The sequence below is a fragment of the Pempheris klunzingeri genome, chromosome 13, assembly GCF_042242105.1.
Source record: "Pempheris klunzingeri isolate RE-2024b chromosome 13, fPemKlu1.hap1, whole genome shotgun sequence".
Classification (NCBI taxonomy): Eukaryota; Metazoa; Chordata; class Actinopteri; order Acropomatiformes; family Pempheridae; genus Pempheris; species Pempheris klunzingeri.
Window position 1 is genome coordinate 19,134,444 of NC_092024.1, and position 22,101 is coordinate 19,156,544.

Sequence of the window (22,101 nt, forward strand, 5' to 3'; positions counted from 1 at the left end):
ACTGACAGTAATCACATCCAGTTTACCCAAGAACTGATTGGAAGAAAATTAGGAGAATTCATCTTTGCATTATTTTGCCTGTAGATGTTTTGTGTTGTTTAGATTAGAGAGCAGAGAGCAGAGAGTGGAGCACAGTAGAGTGGAGCAGCCTCTGGGACTGGGACCAGGACTGAAACCCCACCCTCACAAAAATCAGGCCTGATACGAATGTATTTTTATATGTATATGACAGGTTTATATGACAGATGCTATTTGCACCCTTTTATATTTGTATTTGACTCATTATTTTTAACCCAAACATGATCTTTTCCTAAACCTAACCGAGTAGTTCTGATGAAATCTAACCAAAATACAACTGAAAACTGAAAATAAAAGAAAACAGAAATATATACGTTAACAACTACATTTCTATTAATGAACTATTGATGTCACATGTGAATTGAACCCTGTTTGCCTGAGTGAAAAATCATGTAACTAAACCATTCAGCCACTACAACCACATTGAGCTGAATAGAAATTTATCGTAGTTATATCGTACTATACTGCATGACCTGAGTGTAAATAGCTAATTAGAGGCTAGAGACTATGTTTTTTTTATTTATTAATCCAGTTACTTAATGTAAAGGTATAAATGTTGATGAATGTTTAATCTCTCCCATTATCAGGAATTAAAGCCATTATTCCTCTTTTGTGCCCCAAAAGTTGTTCAATTTAAAACTAATAAGCTGAAAACAGTCTGAAACATGTGCGTTGTTAATTATAGAATATAAACTCTAACTAAACTAGAAGTTGTTACAGAAATTCCATCATTTCAATCATTCTAGATGCTTAAGGAGTCAAACTATCCAGTATTTGACAGGAAAAATATGTTTACATCATGGAAGTCTGAACCACCTGACTAGGACACCATAGGCTTAGTTTCTGTGATATAACCTACCTCAGTAGCCATCAGACAAACCCTGACTTTTATCTCTTAACCCCTGTGTAGGATACTGACCCACTGGTTGGGAGGCACTACAGTAGAGAAGTGCAGTAGAGATATTTGGTACTTGCTGTGGAAGAAAACCCACCTCAATATCAGCCTCCATGATTCTTTCTGTATAGCTTCACTGAGTGAATGAGTGATTATCATTGTAAGAAGCTTTTTGCTGCTCTAGTCCTTTTAAAATAATGGCCTTATTGACCCTTGTCTGCCTTATTGTAATCCACAACTGGACTCAGCTTCTTTCCATTTACAACTACATCACTGCCCTCTGGGACGTCAGGCCACAGGCGGTGACTGACACAGCCTTCCCAGCCTTGTAGCTGATGTCAGTCACAGCCTGAGCGACTGGCCACAGAGCAGCATCACTGATTCTTGTCTCTGCTTGACCTACTACATTGTATCAGGATGAGGTAGAGTTTAAAGATCTCTTTCTCAAGTTTCTTGTAGAAAAAAGTTGCAGTATCTGTAAGTTTTCTTGTGATTTTTGTAGTTTTGCGGTTTGATATTTGGTCGGTTCACAACAATTACAGCAGCTGCTCACAATGACTAAAAGGGTTAAAAACCCATTAGTAAATCTTTTTCTCTCTCTTCCTTACAGAGCTATAGCGATGTCTTCCAGCTCAGCGATGGTGCGGATCCTGATAAAGGGCGGCAAGGTGGTGAACGACGACTGCACCCAGGAGGCCGACGTCTACATCGAGAATGGCATCATCCAGCAAGTGGGGAAGGAGCTGATGATCCCAGGTGGAGCAAAAGTGATCGATGCCTCTGGAAAACTGGTCCTCCCCGGGGGTATCGACACCAGCGTCCACCTGGAGGAGACCTTCATGAACGCAACCACGGCAGATGACTTCTACAGCGGCACCAAGGTAACGTCCTGCTGGAAAGAAAGGGGAGGAGAGGTTTAGATGGGAAGTAGGGCAACTGGCATTGTTCTAATTATAGAAAAGAGCAAAGTCAAAACTTTATGTCACAGCATGTTTTTCAGTCAAAGCATAAAACAAGTTTCATTGGCTAATTTTAGCCAAGATGTCAGCGATGCTTTTTTAAATTTGTTTTTGATTAGATGAGACGGGTTTCTCAATATTTGGGCATCAAACAAGTTGGTTATTTTAGACACGTAGTTTACTCTGCCTTTAACATCTTTGTGTTACCAGGAGCTGGTGTTACTGAGGCAAAAACAAAGGCAGATAGTGAGGTGGATTTTCATTGGTGGGGTCTGACAGCCCCAGGGAGCAAAATCCCAACGGCGTGTTTTCACACACATTTACTGAAAGATGGAACAGGAGAAAAAGAGAGAAGACAGTCTTTTGTTATAGTTTGGTGGTTTCTAGGCACACCAGGGACATATATTTATGTAGAAAACACATTAAAAAGGGCATTTTGAAAATGAAAATGAATGAATGAATACAGCATGTTAAAAGTCTAAACTAAGCAGATGATGATGACAGTTTGAACACTAAGAAAGTTTTTTTTCTCAGAAGTATAGTCAAGTTATTATTGTTACATACTTTGGAAGGTCTTGGAAGCTAAGTAAGAACCCCAACAATTAGTTGATTAATCAATTAGTAAATGGACAGAAAGTTAATCAGACACCATTTTGATAATAATTGATTAATCATAAGTAATTTTCTAGCAAAATAGCTACTTCTCTGTGATTGCTAACTGAGCATCCTTGATTTTTGGACAGTTGGAGGGCTCCTCAGAGAGCCAGATGTCAGCAATCCTGCTTCCAGATTGCGAGTGGTGCTCATGAAGCAGATGTACAGCAGACAGAACTAGGATAATTGCTGAAAAATATGCACATAAAACAGCGACAAATCACTGAAATATAAAAACAAGCTGCTAGCTAAAACAAGCCCAAATCAGATGAAACATTTTACTTCAAAAATTATTCCTTCATTATTCAAAAGAATAAATAGTTACAGAATAATCAGTGTTGTATTAGTATTATAATAGTCAGAGTTGTAGAAAAGAAAAAAATCATGCTACTTGGCAGTTATATGAGTGCAAGGTTGCAGAGTCTGTGTTTCACCAGCATCACACAAAGATGATTTGGCACTTTGCTGTGGGCAACGCTGATAACTGCCAGAAAGTGTGTAATGGAGTCATCATGGCTGCTGATAAGACTGGGACACCCCACTCTGCTTCAGGGCACCATGATGACTCATCACTCTGTAGCACTTTGAGATGATGGAGGCTGAGAGATGACGGATGCTGGGCTTCGGTAGCTTTAGTGACAGGAGAGACAGACCGTAGCCGGTAGACGCTGGTGACAGACACTATTTGCCGCTGTTCTATTTCCTCGCTCCCTGTTTCTCCCTCCTCGCCCCTCCCCACCTGCTCTGCTGCCACCATGCTCCAGAATAAGTCGAGAGACAAATGCAGATCAGTATCTGTTTCCATGGATACCAGGGGGGCTGCTGCAAGGACTGCTGCAAAGCCTTTTCACTCACGCCATTGTGCTTGGAGACAATGCTCCTCAGACCCACGCCCCCCTCGTCCTCCCTCCCTCTACACACTACTCAGCTCTCTAGGGTCAGCTGACAGATGCTCGGTGAAGCATGCTCTTATACACAAAACATGGTCTGTCTTCACTTGTTGGGGTTGTTATGATTTATTTTGGTGTGAATTTAAAACATCTAAATCTGGTTTTGGAGGACAAAACGGAAGTGATAATACATTAAAGAAATTATGCAGTTATAGCATTAAATGCCACTTAATTATACTGTGAGGCGCAGTCAGTGCTTTAACTATTGAAGGATTTACATTTCCCTAAGCAGTCGTCTGTAAATAACCATAAAGATAGGCAATAATGGCAATTGAAGCTTTTACTTTTATGCTCAGAGCAGGAGCTATGCTGATTAGTAGATTACAGTCCCTTCAGTATTTACAAGCTTAATAAATCAATATCTTCTGCCTCAACGCCGTTTTATGCCTCAGATTAATGTTCCTTTCGGTTCATTTAAGGTCTGCTCATTTCAGCCAACCTCACTTCACTTTAGTCTTTAAATGGCAACTGATAGAAAACAGGAAAAATCAGTGCACTGCAATGCAGTCAAGTAATAATCACCACAAAGTGAAACCCAGAAAACAAAGTTAACAAAACAACACAAATTTTGCATATTTAATCACAGAATTCCATCCTACATTTGCATCTCTTCTAGGCCGCCCTAGCTGGAGGTACAACAATGGTGATTGGACACATACTGCCAGAGAAGAATGAGTCTTTGCTGGAAGCCTACGAGACATGCCGCCACTCTGCAGACGCCAAAGCCTGCTGTGACTACGCTGTGCACGTGGGGGTTACCTGGTGGGGACCCAAGGTACTAAGACATCATGCTTCCTTCTCCACATGATCATTTTTTTACCAGAATGATGCATTTTTAAGGAAAAAATAAATGAACATTCAGTCAAACTTTTAGTTGCCATTAGTGTTCAGGAGAATGTTTATTACGTCTGCTGGATTTCTGTTTGTGATGTCCTACAATTCCCAGAATGCTTTTTGACAGGAGACTAGCCGCATAAATGTTTCTTTTAGGTCCTTAAATGTACGTGTAGGTGTAAAATGAGATGAGTGAGAACGATACCTAAACAAGAGGAGTCTTTATGGCAGGACAGGCTGAGGAATGCTAGGGTTCATGTACACGTTCCTTTGCTGCAGGTGCGAGCTGAGATGGAGAAGCTGGTGAGAGACAAAGGAGTGAATTCCTTTCAGATGTTCATGGCCTATAAGGACACATTCATGCTGAGAGACAGCGAGCTCTTCCAGGCTCTGCAGCACTGTAAGGACATCGGAGCTATAGCAAGAGTCCATGCTGAGAACGGGGAACTGGTGGCAGAGGTGAGGGAGAACCATTTCACTACCTTTAAATTCACAGGTCTGTCTATATTCATTCTGTTATGTTGAATAGACTGAATTATGTTACAAATGCATTTTGTACTACTTTGATGTCTATATAACTCATAAATATCTTCCTAGGGTGCAAAAGAAGCATTGGAACTGGGAATCAATGGCCCAGAGGGGATTGAAATCAGTAGGCCTGAAGAGGTATAATAGTCAGAATTATCCTGGTTTCCCCTCAAATACTCTGTCAAGCTAAAATTAACTTTTATTCCATCCAGACTCTTGTCAAAAGCATTAATGTTGTTTCTGAAATGAAACAATGGTTCCTCACTGTCTGTTGTCTCTTTGCAGTTGGAAGCAGAGGCGACCCACAGGGCAATAACCATCGGCAACAGGGTGAGTACAGGTCTCTCCAGCACAAATAAAGAATTATATAACTGTGAAAAAACAACTTAAGTTTTTCTATTTTACATAATTTGTACCTCGTGTGTGTTTTTTCTGTCAGGCCCACTGCCCCATCTACCTTGTCAGTGTGTCCAGCATGGCTGCAGGAGATGTGGTGGCTACTGCCAAGATGCAGGGTAAGGCCTGTTTCCTGTTGCAATTACTGTTATCACATTTTTCCTAAGCATATAATATAAATTTAAAATGCCAACATTTACCTTTGAAGTAGTAATTTCTTAACTATATTATATACGGGTATCGTATCAGTTAACAAATTAAAAAGTTGTCAACCATGGAAGGAAGAGATAAGACGGGAAATAACTGAGGCGGCGTGAATACAAGTCTGAGAAACTCGGTTTAAAGTAGCTCCATCAGCCCTAACCTTAACCCTGGAGGGGTTTTTGATGACAAATTGGATTTAGTTTTTTATAACCCTTTCAATCCAAATCCACTGGAGCTCAGTGCTCTTGCTGTAGGGAGTGTGGAGCAGCACTGGTGGACCATAGCCTCACATTTTGGAATTGCCCAAATATTCAGCCTTTCTGGGAGAAAGTGGGACACTAAATGTCATGTATACTGAATTTTAACATCAATATTTAATTCTCTCCCTGCGTATTTTGAAGATATGTCCAGAGGTTTGTATAAAAGTGAATTCTAGATCCTGAAGCTCCTTATGACTGCAAGTAAAAACAAACGGTAGCCAAATGCTGGCTTTAGAGAAGTATGGACCTTTTCATAGACTATCAACTATTTACGGTCCATGGAAAAGAGGACTTACACCATTCAACTACCAAAAGAAAATGGTGAAAAATACTGGATTAAATGCGGTTATTACTCGCGGGAAGCTGCCCTCTCTCACACCATTTTTAACATTCTTCTTTCTTTCCTCTGTGTGTGGTCAAGTGCGGACAATGCTGCCTCAACTCCTGTGTAATGAACTGTAATTAATGATCCCATCCTACACCTCTTATCTTTGTCCTGCATTCCAGCTTCTCTGTTACATTTAAAATATTATAACAAGTTAAAGTGTTTTTCTGTTGTCTCAGAGTCATTTGTTTTGTACATTTATAATGTATTGTCTGACTACAGGTAAGGTGGTCCATGGTGAAACGACCACAGCCCACGCTGTGCTGAACGGCATGCAGTACTACCATCAGGACTGGGCCTATGCTGCTGCCCATGTTACCGTGCCTCCTCTCCGCCTGGACCCCAGTACTCCCAATTTCCTAATGAGCCTGCTGGGAAAGTGAGGAAAAAGCTAACGCACATTAAATGTAATATGAGGTTAGTGTTTCTGTGATGCGAAATGTGACCCTCCATCTCGCTCTGTTTGGCCGCAGTGACACTCTAAATGTTGTGGCGTCAGACCACCGTCCGTTCACCATCAAACAGAGAGCGATGGGCAAGGATGACTTCACAAAGATCCCCCATGGGCTTCCTGGGATTCAGGATCGCATGAGCGTCATCTGGGAGAAAGGAGTGGTATGTGAAGCTCTTTGTTCCTGTCTGGGTGCAGATGTTGTGTTTGATTTGAAGATCATCTTTTTAAGTTGTGTCCTTGTTTTAATTCACAGATTGGTGGTAAAATGGATGAGAATCGCTTTGTAGCGGTCACAAGCTCCAACGCAGCCAAGATCTACAACCTCTACCCCAGGAAAGGGAGGATTATTGTGGGAGCAGATGCTGATGTGGTTGTCTGGGACCCCGAGGGATCAAAGTATGAAACCTGATCCATCCATTCATCGACCGGCTTGTCTCACTTTAGCTTTTATCTCCAGTCTCTGAAGCTGATGAGATTTTTGTCTGAATTAACTGGATCATTTTTTTCTTTCCATCTCTCTCTGCAGGACCATCTCTATGGATAACCAGGTCCAGGGAGGAGATGTAAACCTGTATGAAGGTCTCCGTTGTCATGGTGTACCCCTGGTCACCATTAGCCGTGGCCGCCTGGTCTATGAGAATGGCATGTTCACATGTGCTGAGGGCTCTGGAAAGTTTTGCCCACTGAGAACCTTCCCAGATTACCTTTACAAGAAGATGGTTCAGAGGGAAAAGGTATCAGACAGTAATGTTTTTGTTGATTATTACATAGTGTAACGATAAAGCCTTGAATCTGAGACAGCTGTTGACAGTTTGAAGAATATAGTCCTTAACTCATATACAGCATATTACCCAATTATTTTATTAGAGAGCCTGCTACAGGCAAAAAGCAGTTCATATTATAAACATTAAGCTTTACTCCCCTCCCTACTACTGTTGCTGCAGCTCATACTCCCTTCATAACTAGTAGCACTACTGTTACCACCACTGATGCTACCACTACTACAACAGCAACAACTACTGCTGCTGCTGCTTAAGCAGCATCGGTGGTACTAACACTGCCGCTACTAGATATTCATACAGTGACTGAGGGGTTTTCTACATACTTGTAGTTTCTTCGATAAATTCCAAACATCTTTATTGACTTTTTTTTTTTCCTTCTTGTTTCTTTATTTCCTTCTTTTGACCAGTTTCATTTCCTTGTTCCCTTGCTTCATTGTGCCATTGTTTTATTTCCTTTTTTCATGATCTCAGATGTCATTGTGACCATAAGCGGTTAAGCTGTTAATATTTAGAGTAGTTGTCAAGCACAAGTTATCTGAATTCTATTTGAGCGATATTTCAATGATGAGTTTGGATATTCTATGGTCTGTTCACCCCTTGCTCCTTACTGTTAAAAGACAATGCATTTTCTCCAAGAAAAATTTTCTACTCACTTTAGTTAGTACAAGACTATTTCAAAGAGGAAGTTTTTGTTTTTACATGTTCATTAACCTGACTGTATACATTTGTATTTGTAATATATATGTGTGTGTGTGTGTGTGTGTGTGTGTACCTACCAGTGCCAGGCTGTGAAAGCTGTTGAACGGGAGCCCTACACAGGTGAAGTTGTTGCAGTGGCCAACTCAGGAAAGAGGGACTTGGGGGCTCAAGATCTGGATACTCCGACGCGCCCCTGCACTCGGCACGGGGGCCAGAGGGACCTCCATGAGTCCAGCTTCAGCCTGTCTGGTAAGAATCAACAGATTCATTCAGATATCACTGAAAATTCCAGTTTTCTTTCATACAATGAAACTACGAGGATAAGAGGGAGTATTTTTTAGTCTGTAGTCTATACCTCAAAAGTCGTTCATACTCTGGTAATATTTTTGGTGCAATTTGGGGGGATGCTGTACATTGTCACTGCCTTTTCGACTTTTTAAACATACAATAATTGGCCTGATGAGGGCGCCATATTTAAAGAAACTTGGAGGAAGAGTTCTTGGCTGACCCCATACAATGTACAGCTGTGTCAGTAGATGCCTGCATCAGTTGTGGAGGATTAAGTGTTAAAGTTTATACTTGTTTAAACTGTATTTTAAGTATTTCATAAGACAGATTTGAAGCACTTTTTAAATGAATATGTTTCCAAACCAAGGTATAGAGGGCTTACGCCATATTTTTATGCAGTTATATTCTTCATATTTATACAAAATCAGACTTAGGAGTTAGCTAATGCACTTTTTAAGGTATTTTTGGAGTAGCTCACAGGTCTGTGATACATTTGTTGGTCAATAAATTATAGTTACTGAGATTATTTGGTATTAAATGTACAATATCTTGTTGCCTGGAGGTTGATTTTGCATAGTTTTCTCGGTTTGAGTATATATTGTTCAAGCAACAGAAGGTCAGAGCCCATGCCATAAATGTATACTTCACACCCAAATATTAGCTAGTAACTTTAGATGGTTTGAGCAGTGTGCCTGGAAATTAACACAAGCTGTTTAGAAAATCCACAACAAAATAGGATTGAGCTGCACATAAACACTACTAGGAAATAGCAGTTGCTTGTGTTTCACTGTTGAACCTGTGCACATGATCACGCTCCCCCGCTGCTCCAGGTGCCCAGATCGATGACAACGTCCCAAAGAGATCCTCGGCCAGGATCCTCGCTCCTCCTGGAGGGAGATCCAGCGGGATCTGGTAACCAGTCAGACGGCCGTTACATGAAGCAGAAGAATGGTACCTGAGGGAAACATATGGCCAAGCAAGATGACTTGTTTTTCTTTCTGGAAGCTTAGAATGTGTGGGGTAATCAAGTCATGTTTTTATTTTGAACTCAGCACAGTTACTTAGGGCTGTTAAACGTTACACTGTATGACATCGCCGTAATAATATTGGAATATGGATCGAGGAAAACTATTGCTCAGTGGTTATAGCTACCAAATTTCAGTCAGTTATCAATGAGTTACTTTGGCTGTTGGAACATGTTAGGGGAAATATCTTACTAATAGTTTTAGACATATGGAGATGAGTCATGGTTTTTATGATGCGATTGTGTTACCTCACTGTAAATTACGATTTTGCACTTGTATCATGTACTATTTAGATGCCTTTTTACATGAGTTAATGTCACAAATTTCACAAATGTCTTTTTACTGCAAGCCAAGGTGAATGAAATGTAATAAATTATTACAAGGTCGTCAGGATGACATTAATAAGTCAGTTATGAAAAATATAGTTGCAATTGTCCAATTAATGAAATGCAAGCTAACCTTTTAAATGTGTTTGTTTATTTATTTTTTATATTGCATTATTTGTGTTTTTTTCCATTGATGCTACTATGTTAGAGTTATTTCCTAAATGTCTTTGTTCGGTAGCTCATCATGTTTACAGCCTTACAGCAGAATAGACTTCTGTTCCACCCCCACCAAATGTGAATGAACCAATGCTGTGTGTACTGTGCATGGAAGCATAGTTAGAACTACTGTAATAAGCACTAATGTTGCTCATGTTACGCAGCATCCTTTGTGATCGTATCCATTTTCCACAGAGAGCAAAAAGTCTCACCCAAACTGCCTTTTTCTCACCTGAGAACACTAACAACCACAAACACATGGTCCCATACTGCCAGTATGACATGGTGATCGCTGTCATTTCTCTTAGAGTGGGCACTTTTTACCGCTTTGGCGCGTTCTGGTTTGAAACGGCCGGGTTTAAAATGTTCCACTTCTGATGTGACACACTACTGTGAAGCGATCCCTCAACAGCAGACATGTAGTCCATTAATACCATTTCTTCAAGGGATCAAATGCCTGTATGTCACTGAAAGCTCTGCATCATAACTGAAAGGCATGTTTGTTTAGCAACTACAGAAAAGCACTGATACTACTACTACTGTATTTTCTCATTTGTTTTGGGTTTTTGTGAATAATTGTCATAGTGATTTTGTTGGAGTTTTGCAGGGATGTATTTGAGATTGTGACCATGTTTAGACTCAGTTATGTTCAGATGATCATCATACTACAGTAAAAATCCCACATCACGGTTTGTTTGTTTTTTTGGACAGATTTCACTTTTTGATCTTCAGACGCTCCAGTGAATCTTGTTGTGTCTTCCCTCTCCCAAACGTACACTGGTGCTGAACAATGTGTTGTCACATTGAATTCCTTTTATCTCTTATTTTGTCTTGCAGCTCTTTATCACATGATTTGAGTGCAAATAAACCACATTGAAATCTCAAACTGAATCCTGTGTCTTATTACTAATCTGTGAAGGAATTTTCTGCATGTTACTTCAGTACTTCCATTTTTTGCTACTTTATAGATATTTTACTTTCTACATATCATTTGACTGCCATAGTTAGTTACTTTTCAACATTTCTGTGTCTGGTTGTCACATTTCAGATGTTTGTGTGATCACCAAAATCTGATTTTGCTTCTACATTGTTGAGGTTTTATGTGAAAAACTGGGCCACCAAGATAAATCCCTTTGATATTTAATCCAAACAGCAAATACAAAACAAACTATCTGACTTTGTATATCTGTAAGTTCTTTTTTTCTTTTTTCCCTACCCATTAAATCATGTCACAGTCCCGCCAATCTATCTCGTGACCCCTTGGAGGGGCCCGACCCCTAGGTTGGAAACCACTGGACTGAACTACTGGACTGTATAATATAATAATCATTCACAGGGGACATTTTCTTGCAGAATGAGAATATTTTGCTGGTTAGACTTTGGTACCTTCACACTAGTAGTATTTTGAATGCAAGACATTTACTTGTAATGGAGTATCTTATGTTGTGATTACAGCTGGAATTATTAATTCATTATGAAAATAGTTTATAATAGATTATTTTGTTAATCAACTAATCATTTAAGGCATTTTGCAAACAAAAACTACCCATAGTCTCTGGGCTCAGCTTGTGCAATGAGGACTCTCTGCTCTTGTCTGTTTTATACCATTATAAACTATATATATTTTGGTATTTGGCGGATGGTTGGACAAAACAAGACACTTTTGACTTTTAGAAATGGTGATGGATGGATTTTCACTAGTATGTCACATTTTAGACCCAATACTTAACTGATTAAGGCAGAAAATAATTGCCTCATTAATCATCAATAATGAAAATAGCCCCGACAGTTCTATAAACACCTTTACATCAGCAGAGGATCTGAATACACCTTCCACCACTGTCACAGACATTTTCTCATCCAACCAAACAGATAAAACATTGTCAAAAGGCATTTTAGTGTAGCCTGGCCTCACGAAAACCTCAGTCACTAGCAGGCCTAAAACCCAACCAGACACATCATGTGTCTCTTAGCTGGAACAGGCCAAAGTCCTATTTATAATGAACCTTTAGCAGCATGGAGTCGGGCGCATGCGCGGTGGGAGCTGGATTGTTGCAGCCCCAGACAGGGCGGCCCGTTACCAAGCACTGCACCGCGCAGGGTCTGACAACGACGACATTGACATAAGGAGCTCTGCCAGCGTGATAACAACACAGACACTCGTGAAAACAGTGAGTATGAACGCAGGAGGAGCCCGCCGGCCCTCTCTGTCTTGTTTATTTCTCCATTTGGCGGCGGGGCTGTGTTTTATTCCCATGCAGTGAGGATATTTCCCGTGCACTGACAGTCCTGAGGTATTCGCGGAGGCCTGTAGAGGGGGCCGCTAGGAGAGCAGCACCAGCGTTGCGGGTTTTTAAACCAAAAGGCACCCAGCAAACGGCCACATTTATTGTTCTCGGCTGGGGCTTGAAATGTCAGCCCCCCCGTCCATTTGCTTTTGCCAGACTTGTCGGTTTTGCACCCAGGGTTTTTGCTGCAGTCATTATCGGATCTTTCTCCCAGGCCCGGCAGGTTTTTTTTTGGAGAATAGATTGACTTTCCTCTCTTGCGTCGCTCTCGATACAATAATCCATATTTATTAGAAAGAAATACCCCCACTGCAAGATCTACGTAGCTGTGGCTGCACCTGTATGTTTTGTCTTACCAACGGGGTTATTGTTGGTTGTGTGGCTGGAAGTTATAATCATGTAATTGTAGGCTCGCCAAGCCCCATGGGAGAGAGCTGGTGCACGCTGCTGAGGGTGCATTCACTGTTTTGTCAGTGTAATCACCAGAAATCACTGCTTACATCGCAGGAAAGCGTGATCCAGTTGTTGTAAGTGTGGCATACTGTTCATTTCCCTCTGGCTGTTACCTGAGCAGCGTTGTGACCTCATAATGATCATTTCACAGTTAATGTGTTACTTGTGTTAAATGTGCATTTTTACTGCAGGATTGAATCCAAGGTGTCAAAGGCCCGTTTTTGACGTGACATCAGCAGGCAAGCAAAGTGAGCACAGAGGAGGCTGGAGCTGCCAGATGTGTAAAGCTGCTCACAAACATTAGGATATGTCTGTTTAATCTAGGGGGGATTACGCTCACCACACATGTGTAGATTAAAGCTGAGAGTAAAGATGCCTCTCAGGCACTCTGTTTACAGTCGGTGTGTATTTCCCATAGGTCAGTAGCACCGGTCTCTGTGGGAATCAAAGGCCCAAGGGCTGCGGCAGTTTCTGACTCAGCCCAACATCTCTAATGTGAAAAGACAAGAGAAAACCACCCCCAAAAACCTTGGGACATGTGGGGGGGAAATGCAGAACCCTCCAGAAAGTAAATTTAAAGAGATGCACCTCTCCCTCCACAGATGGTTGAGGGTGCAGTTGGAAAAATAACAATGATAACATATTTAAAAAATGACAGCAGGAGTTAATTCTACTGTAGTACATGTAGTGCACCATCATCCAGACCCAGGACGATTACAGCAACACATGGGTTAACTCAAATTAGTCCAATAAACTCAAGCCATGAATAAGTCTGGAGCTGAAACAATTAGTCGATCAATAGGAATTGTGACAGAAAACAAGTTACTTGAAAGCATCAGCATAGGAAATTGTAGCCAGCATTTTGTGACATTTTATTGACAAAATGATTAATGATGAAAATAACCTATAATGACAATAATCGTTAGCCTGAATAAGTACGTCAGCTCTGCGTTCTTTTAAGTCCAAGGTGTCCGATACGTTGGGGAAAGGTTACGGGGATGGGGCAGTGGGGGACTGCTACGATAAGAGCAGTCTGTGTTTACCTATTTACATACAGGGGCTAATCAAAGACAAATGAAGTAATCAGCTTATTTATTTGGATTTGGTTTAAGCTTGCTGTTCTTTGGCCCATTACTGAACCTCCATTTGAAATCTCTGAGATTCAGCTAACAGACAGCAAGTAATTCCAACTGAATAACAACTTCTCTCCTCCCGTGTTGTTTGTTTCAGGAAGGGGATGGCAGTGAATGTGTACGCCACATCTGTGTCTATTGACAACCTCAGCCGACATGACATGCTGGCATGGGTCAACGATTCTTTGCATCTCACCTACACTAAGATCGAGCAGCTATGTTCAGGTAAGGCTAAAGTTGCAATTAAAATACTGTTCAACAAAAAAATGATCAGACTACAGAAACAAACTGTTGTGTCTCTGTGTTTTCCAGGGGCGGCATATTGTCAGTTCATGGACATGTTGTTTCCGGGTTGTATCCTTCTGAAGAAGGTCAAATTTCAAGCCAAGCTGGAGCATGAGTTTATACACAACTTCAAAGTTCTTCAAGCAGCTTTTAAAAGGATGAGCGTCGACAAAGTCAGAATACTTCTATTATATTTCCCTGTTTTCCACTATATTTTGGATTATTTTCAAAGATGATGTATTGTTTCATCTACTTTTGCACCTGATCATTTGAAGTAACAGCAGCACAAGATGCACCTTGTATCACATGGAACTATTCGAGCATTTCCTGTTTCCATCCTCCAGATTATTCCTGTGGAAAAGCTCGTAAAAGGGAAGTTCCAGGACAACTTTGAATTCGTGCAGTGGTTCAAGAAATTCTTCGACGCCAACTATGACGGGAAGGAGTATGACCCTTTACTAGCCAGACAGGGGCAGGACGTGGCCCCTGCCCCCAACCCAGGTGATCACTTTATCCACAAACCAAAGAGAAATCCAGGTAAACCAAACAGTTTTGCCTTTGCTGCACGGTCTTCCTGAGCTTTGGATGGCTCAAAAGCGCTCCCTGCAAGCAAGTGGTGTGAGCAGCACGATTCACAGAATGACTGCTGTCTTCTTAGATCCATCTCACTGCCCAGCATTCACAAAGCAACATGACACTGTGTAGGTATGACTGAGTCACTGGTGGGATTGTAGTAATCAACACAGTGACTAAATGGGATGCAGCATTAGCGGGGGGGTGAAAATCCCCTAATCCTAATTGTAAACCTGCTTTCCCAATTCTAATTGATCATGATCAGTGATGCCAGAAGCCCTACAGACCTATTAACTATTTTCTTCAGTGTCCTGCATCACGTGGCTGATGTAACACTGTCGCACCTCCATCTCCCTCTGAAAGCTGGGGTGAGAAACGAGAAAGTTTGTCTCATTTCACTAACAAGAGCAATGTCAGCCTGGCTAGCCTTGCTATGTCTATGTGAAAGCTTTTTGCTTGAAAATCATGGCAAACAATCTAATTTGACTTGCAGTGCGTCATAAGCCTGCTGTGTGACTTTGGTCACTGGTAAGCAGTGTGGTTGTAAATGGGCAGAATGACTGCATTTATTTTCCAAACTGTGATAATGCGTGTTGGCATGTTTTGACTTCGATTTTTTTTTTTAAACACCTATGCTGAAGCACTTATAGAGGTTTGGCAGGACACAGGTTTTTCTTCTTACAGAATCCGACTCAAATTATTGTGATATTTAGCCATTTTAATATTTAGTACGTTTTTAGTTACAATTTGACTTTTTAAAATCTGGCCTTCCAAATTTGTGTCTCGTTTTATCAGTTCTGTTGCAAAACCTCATTTTCAACAATCCTCTCACATAAATGGCATCTCAAAGGCACAGTATTACGCTATAAGCTGATAACATCAGCTCTCTATAATGTGCTATATCCATCGCCACAATCGCTACAAAGCAAATACAATTTTAGGAAATCCATTTTAATTGAAATAATAAATATCTCTGATCATCTCTGACCACTCCAGGACCACAGAGGACATCTCCAACAGTTCCCAAAAACATGCCAACACCACAGCGGGTCCAACACAACACTCCAGCTATGAGGAAGAATCCATCTTTGTCTAGAAATGGGGGCAGCGACGCTGAGATCATGGAGCTAAATCAACAGGTAGGGGAGCTACATGTACACTCTCAAACCCTATCATCTATCGTACCCCTTTTCAGTCTCATACCTACGGATTCTCTATAGATTCACACCTACTGTATTAATAGGTTTAAATAATAGATAATATAATATAATAGATAAGACTGAATTCTATTTAGCTTTAACTTCAGGGTCCTGGTATTGTACATTATGTTAGTATTTCCTGTTGTCTTTAATGATATTGATGTTGGAGTTCCAACTTATTTAAAAATCTTTTTAGATCTTTACTGCTTAAACAGGCTGGGGGCCTGGTTCCTTTTCTCTGACTACTTGGATCAGAATAGTTTTTGTAGACTGCCGGTGAAGCATGCTTGTTTCTTTCCTTCCTAAGTTGATGGAGTTGAAGCTGACTGTAGACGGACTTGAGAAGGAGAGAGACTTCTACTTCAGCAAACTACGGGACATTGAGCTGATCTGCCAGGAACACGAGAGCGAAAACAACGCCATCCTCAGCAAGATAATCGACATTCTCTACGCAACAGAGGTATCTATCCATTATAAACTACAACTATATTTCCATATGCACGTTCTTCAGAGTGAGTCAAAGTTTCCAGTTTCTGTTCCAGGAGTAAACTTACTTCAAAATCCCACTGACACTTGTAATATCGTAAACTATTAAAAATCCAACCTTGAAACATAAGCATACTCAGCAGTATGCTGTGTGGCTCTCTCCATGTGTTTATATAAGGATACTAAAACTTAATTTTAAATGTATTAAATTTGTTCGATATTTCTGCTTTTAGACGCCCTTAACAAACACTATTTCCCATTAGTCAGAGAGAGTCGCAGGGTAAATGAGGTGAGTCAGGGGGCCACGGCATCTTCAGACATATCAGTAATAACAGCAGGGCCATAGCTGTAGATTCAGTCCTATCAAAACTGGGCACATATGTCAAAAAACCTCCACGGGCCTCCTCACATTGCCATGTTTTTTTGGGGACATAGAGCACGCACACTGGAGACCTCTCACAGCTGAGCAGGATAAGAGTCCATAGACATGAATGGGATAAAATAATTTAACCACACAGCTCCTCTAGACTCTCCAAATGTTACTGGACTAAATAATTCAAATTCTGATAATAATAAGTCATTTTAGGGTGTCACTTTGCTGCTGCTACTTTTCCACTGAGTGTTGGTGGATGTCATGAATATAGACAAAACAAAATTATTACAACTGTCATTTTAAACCTGAAGAACATCTCTTTTTCTGTTTTTCAGGAAGGCTTTGCGCCTCCAGAGGATGATGACCTCGATGAACAGGCTCACCTGGACCAGGATGAATACTGAACACTTCCTGTCTCTTCCCCCTAACGTCTCCCATCTTCCCTCTCCTTTTCAGTTTGCCCTCATTTGTTTTCTACTCTCTCTGCACGCTCTACAGATGCTCACCATTCCCCCTGCTCTCTGTCTGTCTTTTCCTTTTCTTTCTCATACGTATATCTGTTCGTAACCTCCCCCCATCCACCCTCTGGCTGTCTACATACTATACACAACTACTCTGCATCATCATTTGCTGCTCCTCCCTGCCTCCACTCACACAGTAACAATAACAGTAATGTACCACATATCCCAGTTATTTCAGCATGAGTAACGCAGAAAATTGAGCCAAGCCTGGCATGGAGGTTGTTATGGCACACAGTGAATTTTAAGTCTGTAAATATTACCGACATTGTGATTTCTGAGAGAACAATGTCTTTGCTCAATAAGGAGATATTTATTTGCCTTTGGTGCGCTGTGATACTTGTATTAGAGCACAGAACAACACGGCTCCAATGTGCCATCAGGACACTCCCAGAGCTACTAAAACTGTAACAAAAGTGACTTTTTAATAGCAGTTTCTTATTTATTTAACTTATATTTCATTTAGATTAACTTTCTGTAGCAAAATTGGTGCAAAACCTACTGTACATGAATTGAAAGCTGAGGCCATGTGTGTTATTTCAGTTATAGTTTGTGCTTGAATCCCCATCAAGCTTTTAGTTTCTGTTATGGTGGGTTCATGGCATGTAGAAACGCTGAAAGAAATTCTGTGGTGTAATGACTCAAGACGTTTGATCAGTGCTCTGCGATTATTCATTATTGATCAGCAACATATCTGAGCATGAGAATGTTACACATTGACTGTGAATGAGTGATATTTTGTATATGTATTTTGTGTGGAGATTTTGTCTGATGTAGCACGATCCTGGTTCTGTCGTATCTTTTAGGCCGACATGCAGAAGCCTATGAGTTTAAGATTTAGAGGTGGAGAGCCACCTGCAGACTGACAACATGGTTATAGGTCGTAGCAGTTCTAATGTTATATTCTAAAATATAAGGGAGCCTGACACTGAATTAATACAGACACATTTTCACATGACAGCTTTAGTCATGTTCTTCCTAATAATCACACTGTGTTTACGCTTTTCATTTGCTGTACTGGGTTGCCCGGGGTGTACGAGTCGTATTTTGGAAGAAAGTCAGAATAAAGAGATCAGCTGACTCGTCACCATTAGCATCCAGTTAAACCAAGGAAGCCTCCTTGTCCTCCCCCTGCTGTTTTTACTTTGCAAACTGGCTGTCGTCTGCTCTGGAACTTGCATTCATTGACCATGTAAACATCTACAGAACACTCAGTTTTGAATAAAATAAACAGTTGTGAAATAAACATTGTGGTTTATTTTGAGGTGGATTGTATTTGTAATGCAACTCTGTGTGTGAAGACAGTTTCATTTAAGCTCACATAAACTACATGTGTGAACTTTGATAAATTAACCCTACAATCTGAGATTGCACGTGGTCCACAGTAAATGTTATACAATGCAAATGTATGACTATGACCCACTGGAACAAGTAATATTGGCCAACAGGTTTAATTCCACTGACACAGTGTTTCAGTAAAAAACGCCTGCACAAAGCACATTAAATAATGTATATTGACACTAACAAGGTCCAGGAAGTGTGATGACTTGTTGTAGCCCTGACAACAATATTGTGCAACGGGGGATTAGCTCAAATGGTAGAGCGCTCGCTTAGCATGCGAGAGGTAGCGGGATCGATGCCCGCATCCTCCAATAACCTTTTATAACTATTTATTTGTGTTGTACCTTGAAGATATATGTAAATATAATAAATATAACACTACAGCCTCTGTCCACTACAGAATAACAGCTCAACATTTACACATTCAGCCCTCGCCGTGGTAAGTGGCAGTACACCTCGTGAACGATGTACTTCCGCTTTAACGGACTAGTTTTTAACCAACTTAACCACAACTTGAAGTCCTTTTAAGGACAGCCTTCAGTCAAAACACCACCGCTGAGTTTGTAAAACCACATCAAGCGTATGAATCGTATTTAGTATTCATACAAGTTCTGGTCTAACGTAGAAGTGTCAAACCCTCAACTCTTTTGCCCTGAAGACTAACCTGCCGGTTAGTGGTCCAACCGGAGCTTCACTACGCTTGAAAGAGCAAGATTTAAGTGACTTTACATGCGGAATACATGCGACGGAAGCGTTAATGGAGAAGAGTAGGTTGAATATCAGGCGTCATGAGAGAATTAACAGCAGTAGGTTGATTCAAGTGAGCGCCAGCAGATGGCAGCACAGCATTGAATATAGTGTGAGGTGCTAAGACGGGGGGCAGACAAAGACTGTTTCAGGATGATAGTTTGAGGAAGCACGATTCACACATGAAATAACACAATGACTTTAAAATTGTGTCTTGACGTAGGCTGAGTTCAGATGGTTATTTCTATATCAACAGAGGGGGATTAGCTCAAATGGTAGAGCGCTCGCTTAGCATGCGAGAGGTAGCGGGATCGATGCCCGCATCCTCCAAAAGAGTTTTGGTGTGTTATCTTTCAACATGAGGCAACTTACCTCTAGTTTTCACTTCTCGCCATTCAAATCGCCACATAGCGTAGCCTGCTTTTCCACCACGGAAAACCACGGTTTTCATCCAAGCTAGCTGCAGTCTCGGAGACAATTAGAAGTTTCCAATTCCAGAAATTAAACGCAACGGTTAAACAGTCGTATAAAATCTACATTCTGTTATTAATATTATGTAGCGAATCATAGCTTTGGCTCTAAGTTAAATGAAGTTGACAAGCAATTTTCAGGAAAGGATTAGCTAGTTTTCGAAAGAGGCGGCCATTTTGTAAAGACGAATCATTGGGGGGCATTCGATAATACGTCATAATTTTCACAGTTAACAGCCAATCATATCGCCAGAAAAATTGCCATAGTGGATGTTAACCAATCACAGTAAATGCGGATGTAGTTCGTAAACTAAAATACCGGAAGTATGAGGTTCAGTTCGCTTCCTATCCAATCAATTATCTATCAGTTAAGACAACAGAGGAAGTTTAACATTGTGCGATTAATACTTTGGAAGAAAATGTTCGTGTGTTTAAGCCTTTATGACATGAAAGCTGCAACACTGTTATGTGCTTGTGTGTGTGTGAACAGATGATGGGCCGATGATGTTAAGATTAGAAACGTTTGTAGTTGTCACTTTATTCACAAATTCAAAAGTCAGACAAATACTGCACACTGTTGACAAACTCTTAAGCTCACAGTAAATCAGCACAAAGGTTGACGGCCTTCCCTTGCAGCAGTAGCAACCACAACAACCACAACAAAAACAACACCAATAATAATAATAATAATAATAATAATAATAATAATAATAATGATGATAATAATGATGATAATAATAATAATAATGAATTCAGCAAGAGTAAACTAACCATCACTGTGAAATAGCAAACATGCACCATTACACTGCAGTAATGGATGTTAGTGATTACGTGTCAATATGAGAATAAGCTTGCACTATTGTACTGCAGCCAAACTAATGCTTATAATCTACAACCTGATGGTGTCTTTTGTGAAATGGCAAAAACTCTTTCAAGAACACAAGGGTAACATAAGTGTAGTGATGTCTTTGTGTGAAATAGTCAAATCCAGCAGATATCTCAAGCCCCCAACATTTTCTTCACCATGTAACCAGGCATGTTGTAGAGGAAAAGAGCCAAGATGGCCAGCAGCAGGAGAGCACTGACGATCTTGATGGTGAGCCACCTGTACTGGTCACAGATCAGGTGTTTCGCAGCTTTGAAAGGGATGAGGAACCAGAGGAGGGCAATATCTGGGCGGCTGGGGGAACACAGAAACAGTGTTAGAAATGTTACAATCCAAATTCACACACTCATCAATTCCAAATACAATGTTTGTAACAAAGTGCCGGTACAATCTGAGGTATAGACGCTCCCTCTCAACCAAGTTATTTTAATTGCAGTAGTAGTTTTTCATGAATTTATAGTTTCTGAGAACATCTAGCACAGCAATTTTGTTTTCACTAGATTTTAATTAAATAATGTTAAACTGAGAGCAAAGACCATTATAGTCTGTTGTGACGGACAATAGGCCGAGCAATTTTGAGCCTCATAATTGATGATGATGCCTTAATAATAAGGCATGCTGTCCTTTCTAATACACACTCATGCATACCACACAGACATGGACAAATAAACAGATGACAGTACAACTGGAACACAGGATGGATCAGAAATCAATTTATGCACAAATCTAAAATATCATACACAGACACGTAAATAGTCCAACATGTCAAAACATTGCTCAAGCAAGAAAACCTGATCTCCAACACAAGCCATCTAGAAATCTTCACTTTTTTGTATCAATAATACTTTTAATATGTTCAACTGATCGGTTAGCAATGAACATCGAATTCATGTAATGGGAATAAAGGAAACCACATTTCAAGAAACGAGGAAAACTGATTGATTATCACACCAAGAGTAGCAACATATTGAGATTTTTACACATTACACTACATTAATAATCAATGATGGGTGCACTCAAAATGTATAAATAGTGCTGTTATTGTAATAGTGCTGTTTTACTAATACATAAAGTATTTTCTCAAATGCTAAATTGCAAAACTCTCACAAAACAAATCTAATTATTACTGAATGCACACCCTTTGACCAGACTCCAGATTTAAATCCAGCAGATATCTCAAACCCCCAACATTTTCTTCACCATGTAACCAGGCATGTTGTAGAGGAAAAGAGCCAAGATGGCCAGCAGCAGGAGAGCAGTGACGATCTTGATGGTCAGCCACCTGTACTGGTTGCACACCAGGTTTTTAATGGCTTTTAAAGGGATGAGGAACCAGAGGAGGGCAATGTCTGGACGGCTGGTGAAGCACAGAGACAAACGGTGTGTTAGCAATTTGACAATCAAAAATCAATCATT

At 40.5% G+C, this 22,101-nt stretch overlaps 2 protein-coding genes and 2 non-coding genes across 5 annotated transcripts; all 4 read left to right on the forward strand.

Moving 5' to 3' along the window:
- Window positions 1-1,363: 1,363 nt before the first annotated feature.
- dpysl5a (dihydropyrimidinase like 5a) lies at window positions 1,364-9,282 on the forward strand. Its single transcript, XM_070842048.1, has 13 exons — window positions 1,364-1,395; window positions 1,584-1,854; window positions 4,153-4,311; window positions 4,650-4,829; window positions 4,968-5,036; window positions 5,184-5,228; window positions 5,338-5,413; window positions 6,366-6,522; window positions 6,617-6,758; window positions 6,851-6,993; window positions 7,124-7,331; window positions 8,159-8,327; window positions 9,197-9,282. Exons 1-13 carry the CDS (start codon window positions 1,391-1,393, stop codon window positions 9,280-9,282), a joined length of 1,710 nt encoding a protein of 569 aa, XP_070698149.1. The 5' UTR covers window positions 1,364-1,390.
- A 2,725-nt stretch (window positions 9,283-12,007) lies between these two features.
- On the forward strand, window positions 12,008-18,487 carry mapre3a (microtubule-associated protein, RP/EB family, member 3a). 2 transcript variants are annotated; one of them, XM_070842622.1, is made up of 7 exons: window positions 12,008-12,104; window positions 13,905-14,032; window positions 14,120-14,265; window positions 14,437-14,629; window positions 15,662-15,804; window positions 16,172-16,324; window positions 17,059-18,487. In XM_070842622.1, the coding sequence occupies exons 2-7, from the start codon at window positions 13,912-13,914 to the stop codon at window positions 17,125-17,127; spliced, it is 825 nt and encodes a 274-aa protein (XP_070698723.1). In that variant the 5' UTR covers window positions 12,008-12,104; window positions 13,905-13,911; the 3' UTR covers window positions 17,128-18,487. The 2 variants fall into 2 exon arrangements, with proteins under 2 accessions (XP_070698723.1, XP_070698724.1); XM_070842623.1 differs by having other exon boundaries at window positions 14,437-14,593.
- A 333-nt stretch (window positions 18,488-18,820) lies between these two features.
- Window positions 18,821-18,893, forward strand: trnaa-agc (transfer RNA alanine (anticodon AGC)). The gene has a single exon. It is a non-coding gene; the product is annotated as a tRNA-Ala (tRNA).
- A 693-nt stretch (window positions 18,894-19,586) lies between these two features.
- On the forward strand, window positions 19,587-19,659 carry trnaa-agc (transfer RNA alanine (anticodon AGC)). Its single transcript has one exon. It is a non-coding gene; the product is annotated as a tRNA-Ala (tRNA).
- The last annotated feature ends 2,442 nt before the right edge of the window (window positions 19,660-22,101 follow it).

Excerpts from the sequence above, each read along its gene's own strand:
- mapre3a (XM_070842622.1), top strand. The coding sequence starts at position 13,912 with ATGGCAGTGAATGTGTACGCCACATCTGTGTCTATTGACAACCTCAGC. Across the intron at positions 14,033-14,119 it reads GATCGAGCAGCTATGTTCAG|GGGCGGCATATTGTCAGTTC; the intron begins GTAAGGCTAAAG and ends TGTGTTTTCCAG. Across the intron at positions 14,630-15,661 it reads CAAACCAAAGAGAAATCCAG|GACCACAGAGGACATCTCCA; the intron begins GTAAACCAAACA and ends TGACCACTCCAG.
- dpysl5a (XM_070842048.1), top strand. Across the intron at positions 5,037-5,183 it reads AAATCAGTAGGCCTGAAGAG|TTGGAAGCAGAGGCGACCCA; the intron begins GTATAATAGTCA and ends GTCTCTTTGCAG. Across the intron at positions 7,332-8,158 it reads AGATGGTTCAGAGGGAAAAG|TGCCAGGCTGTGAAAGCTGT; the intron begins GTATCAGACAGT and ends TGTACCTACCAG.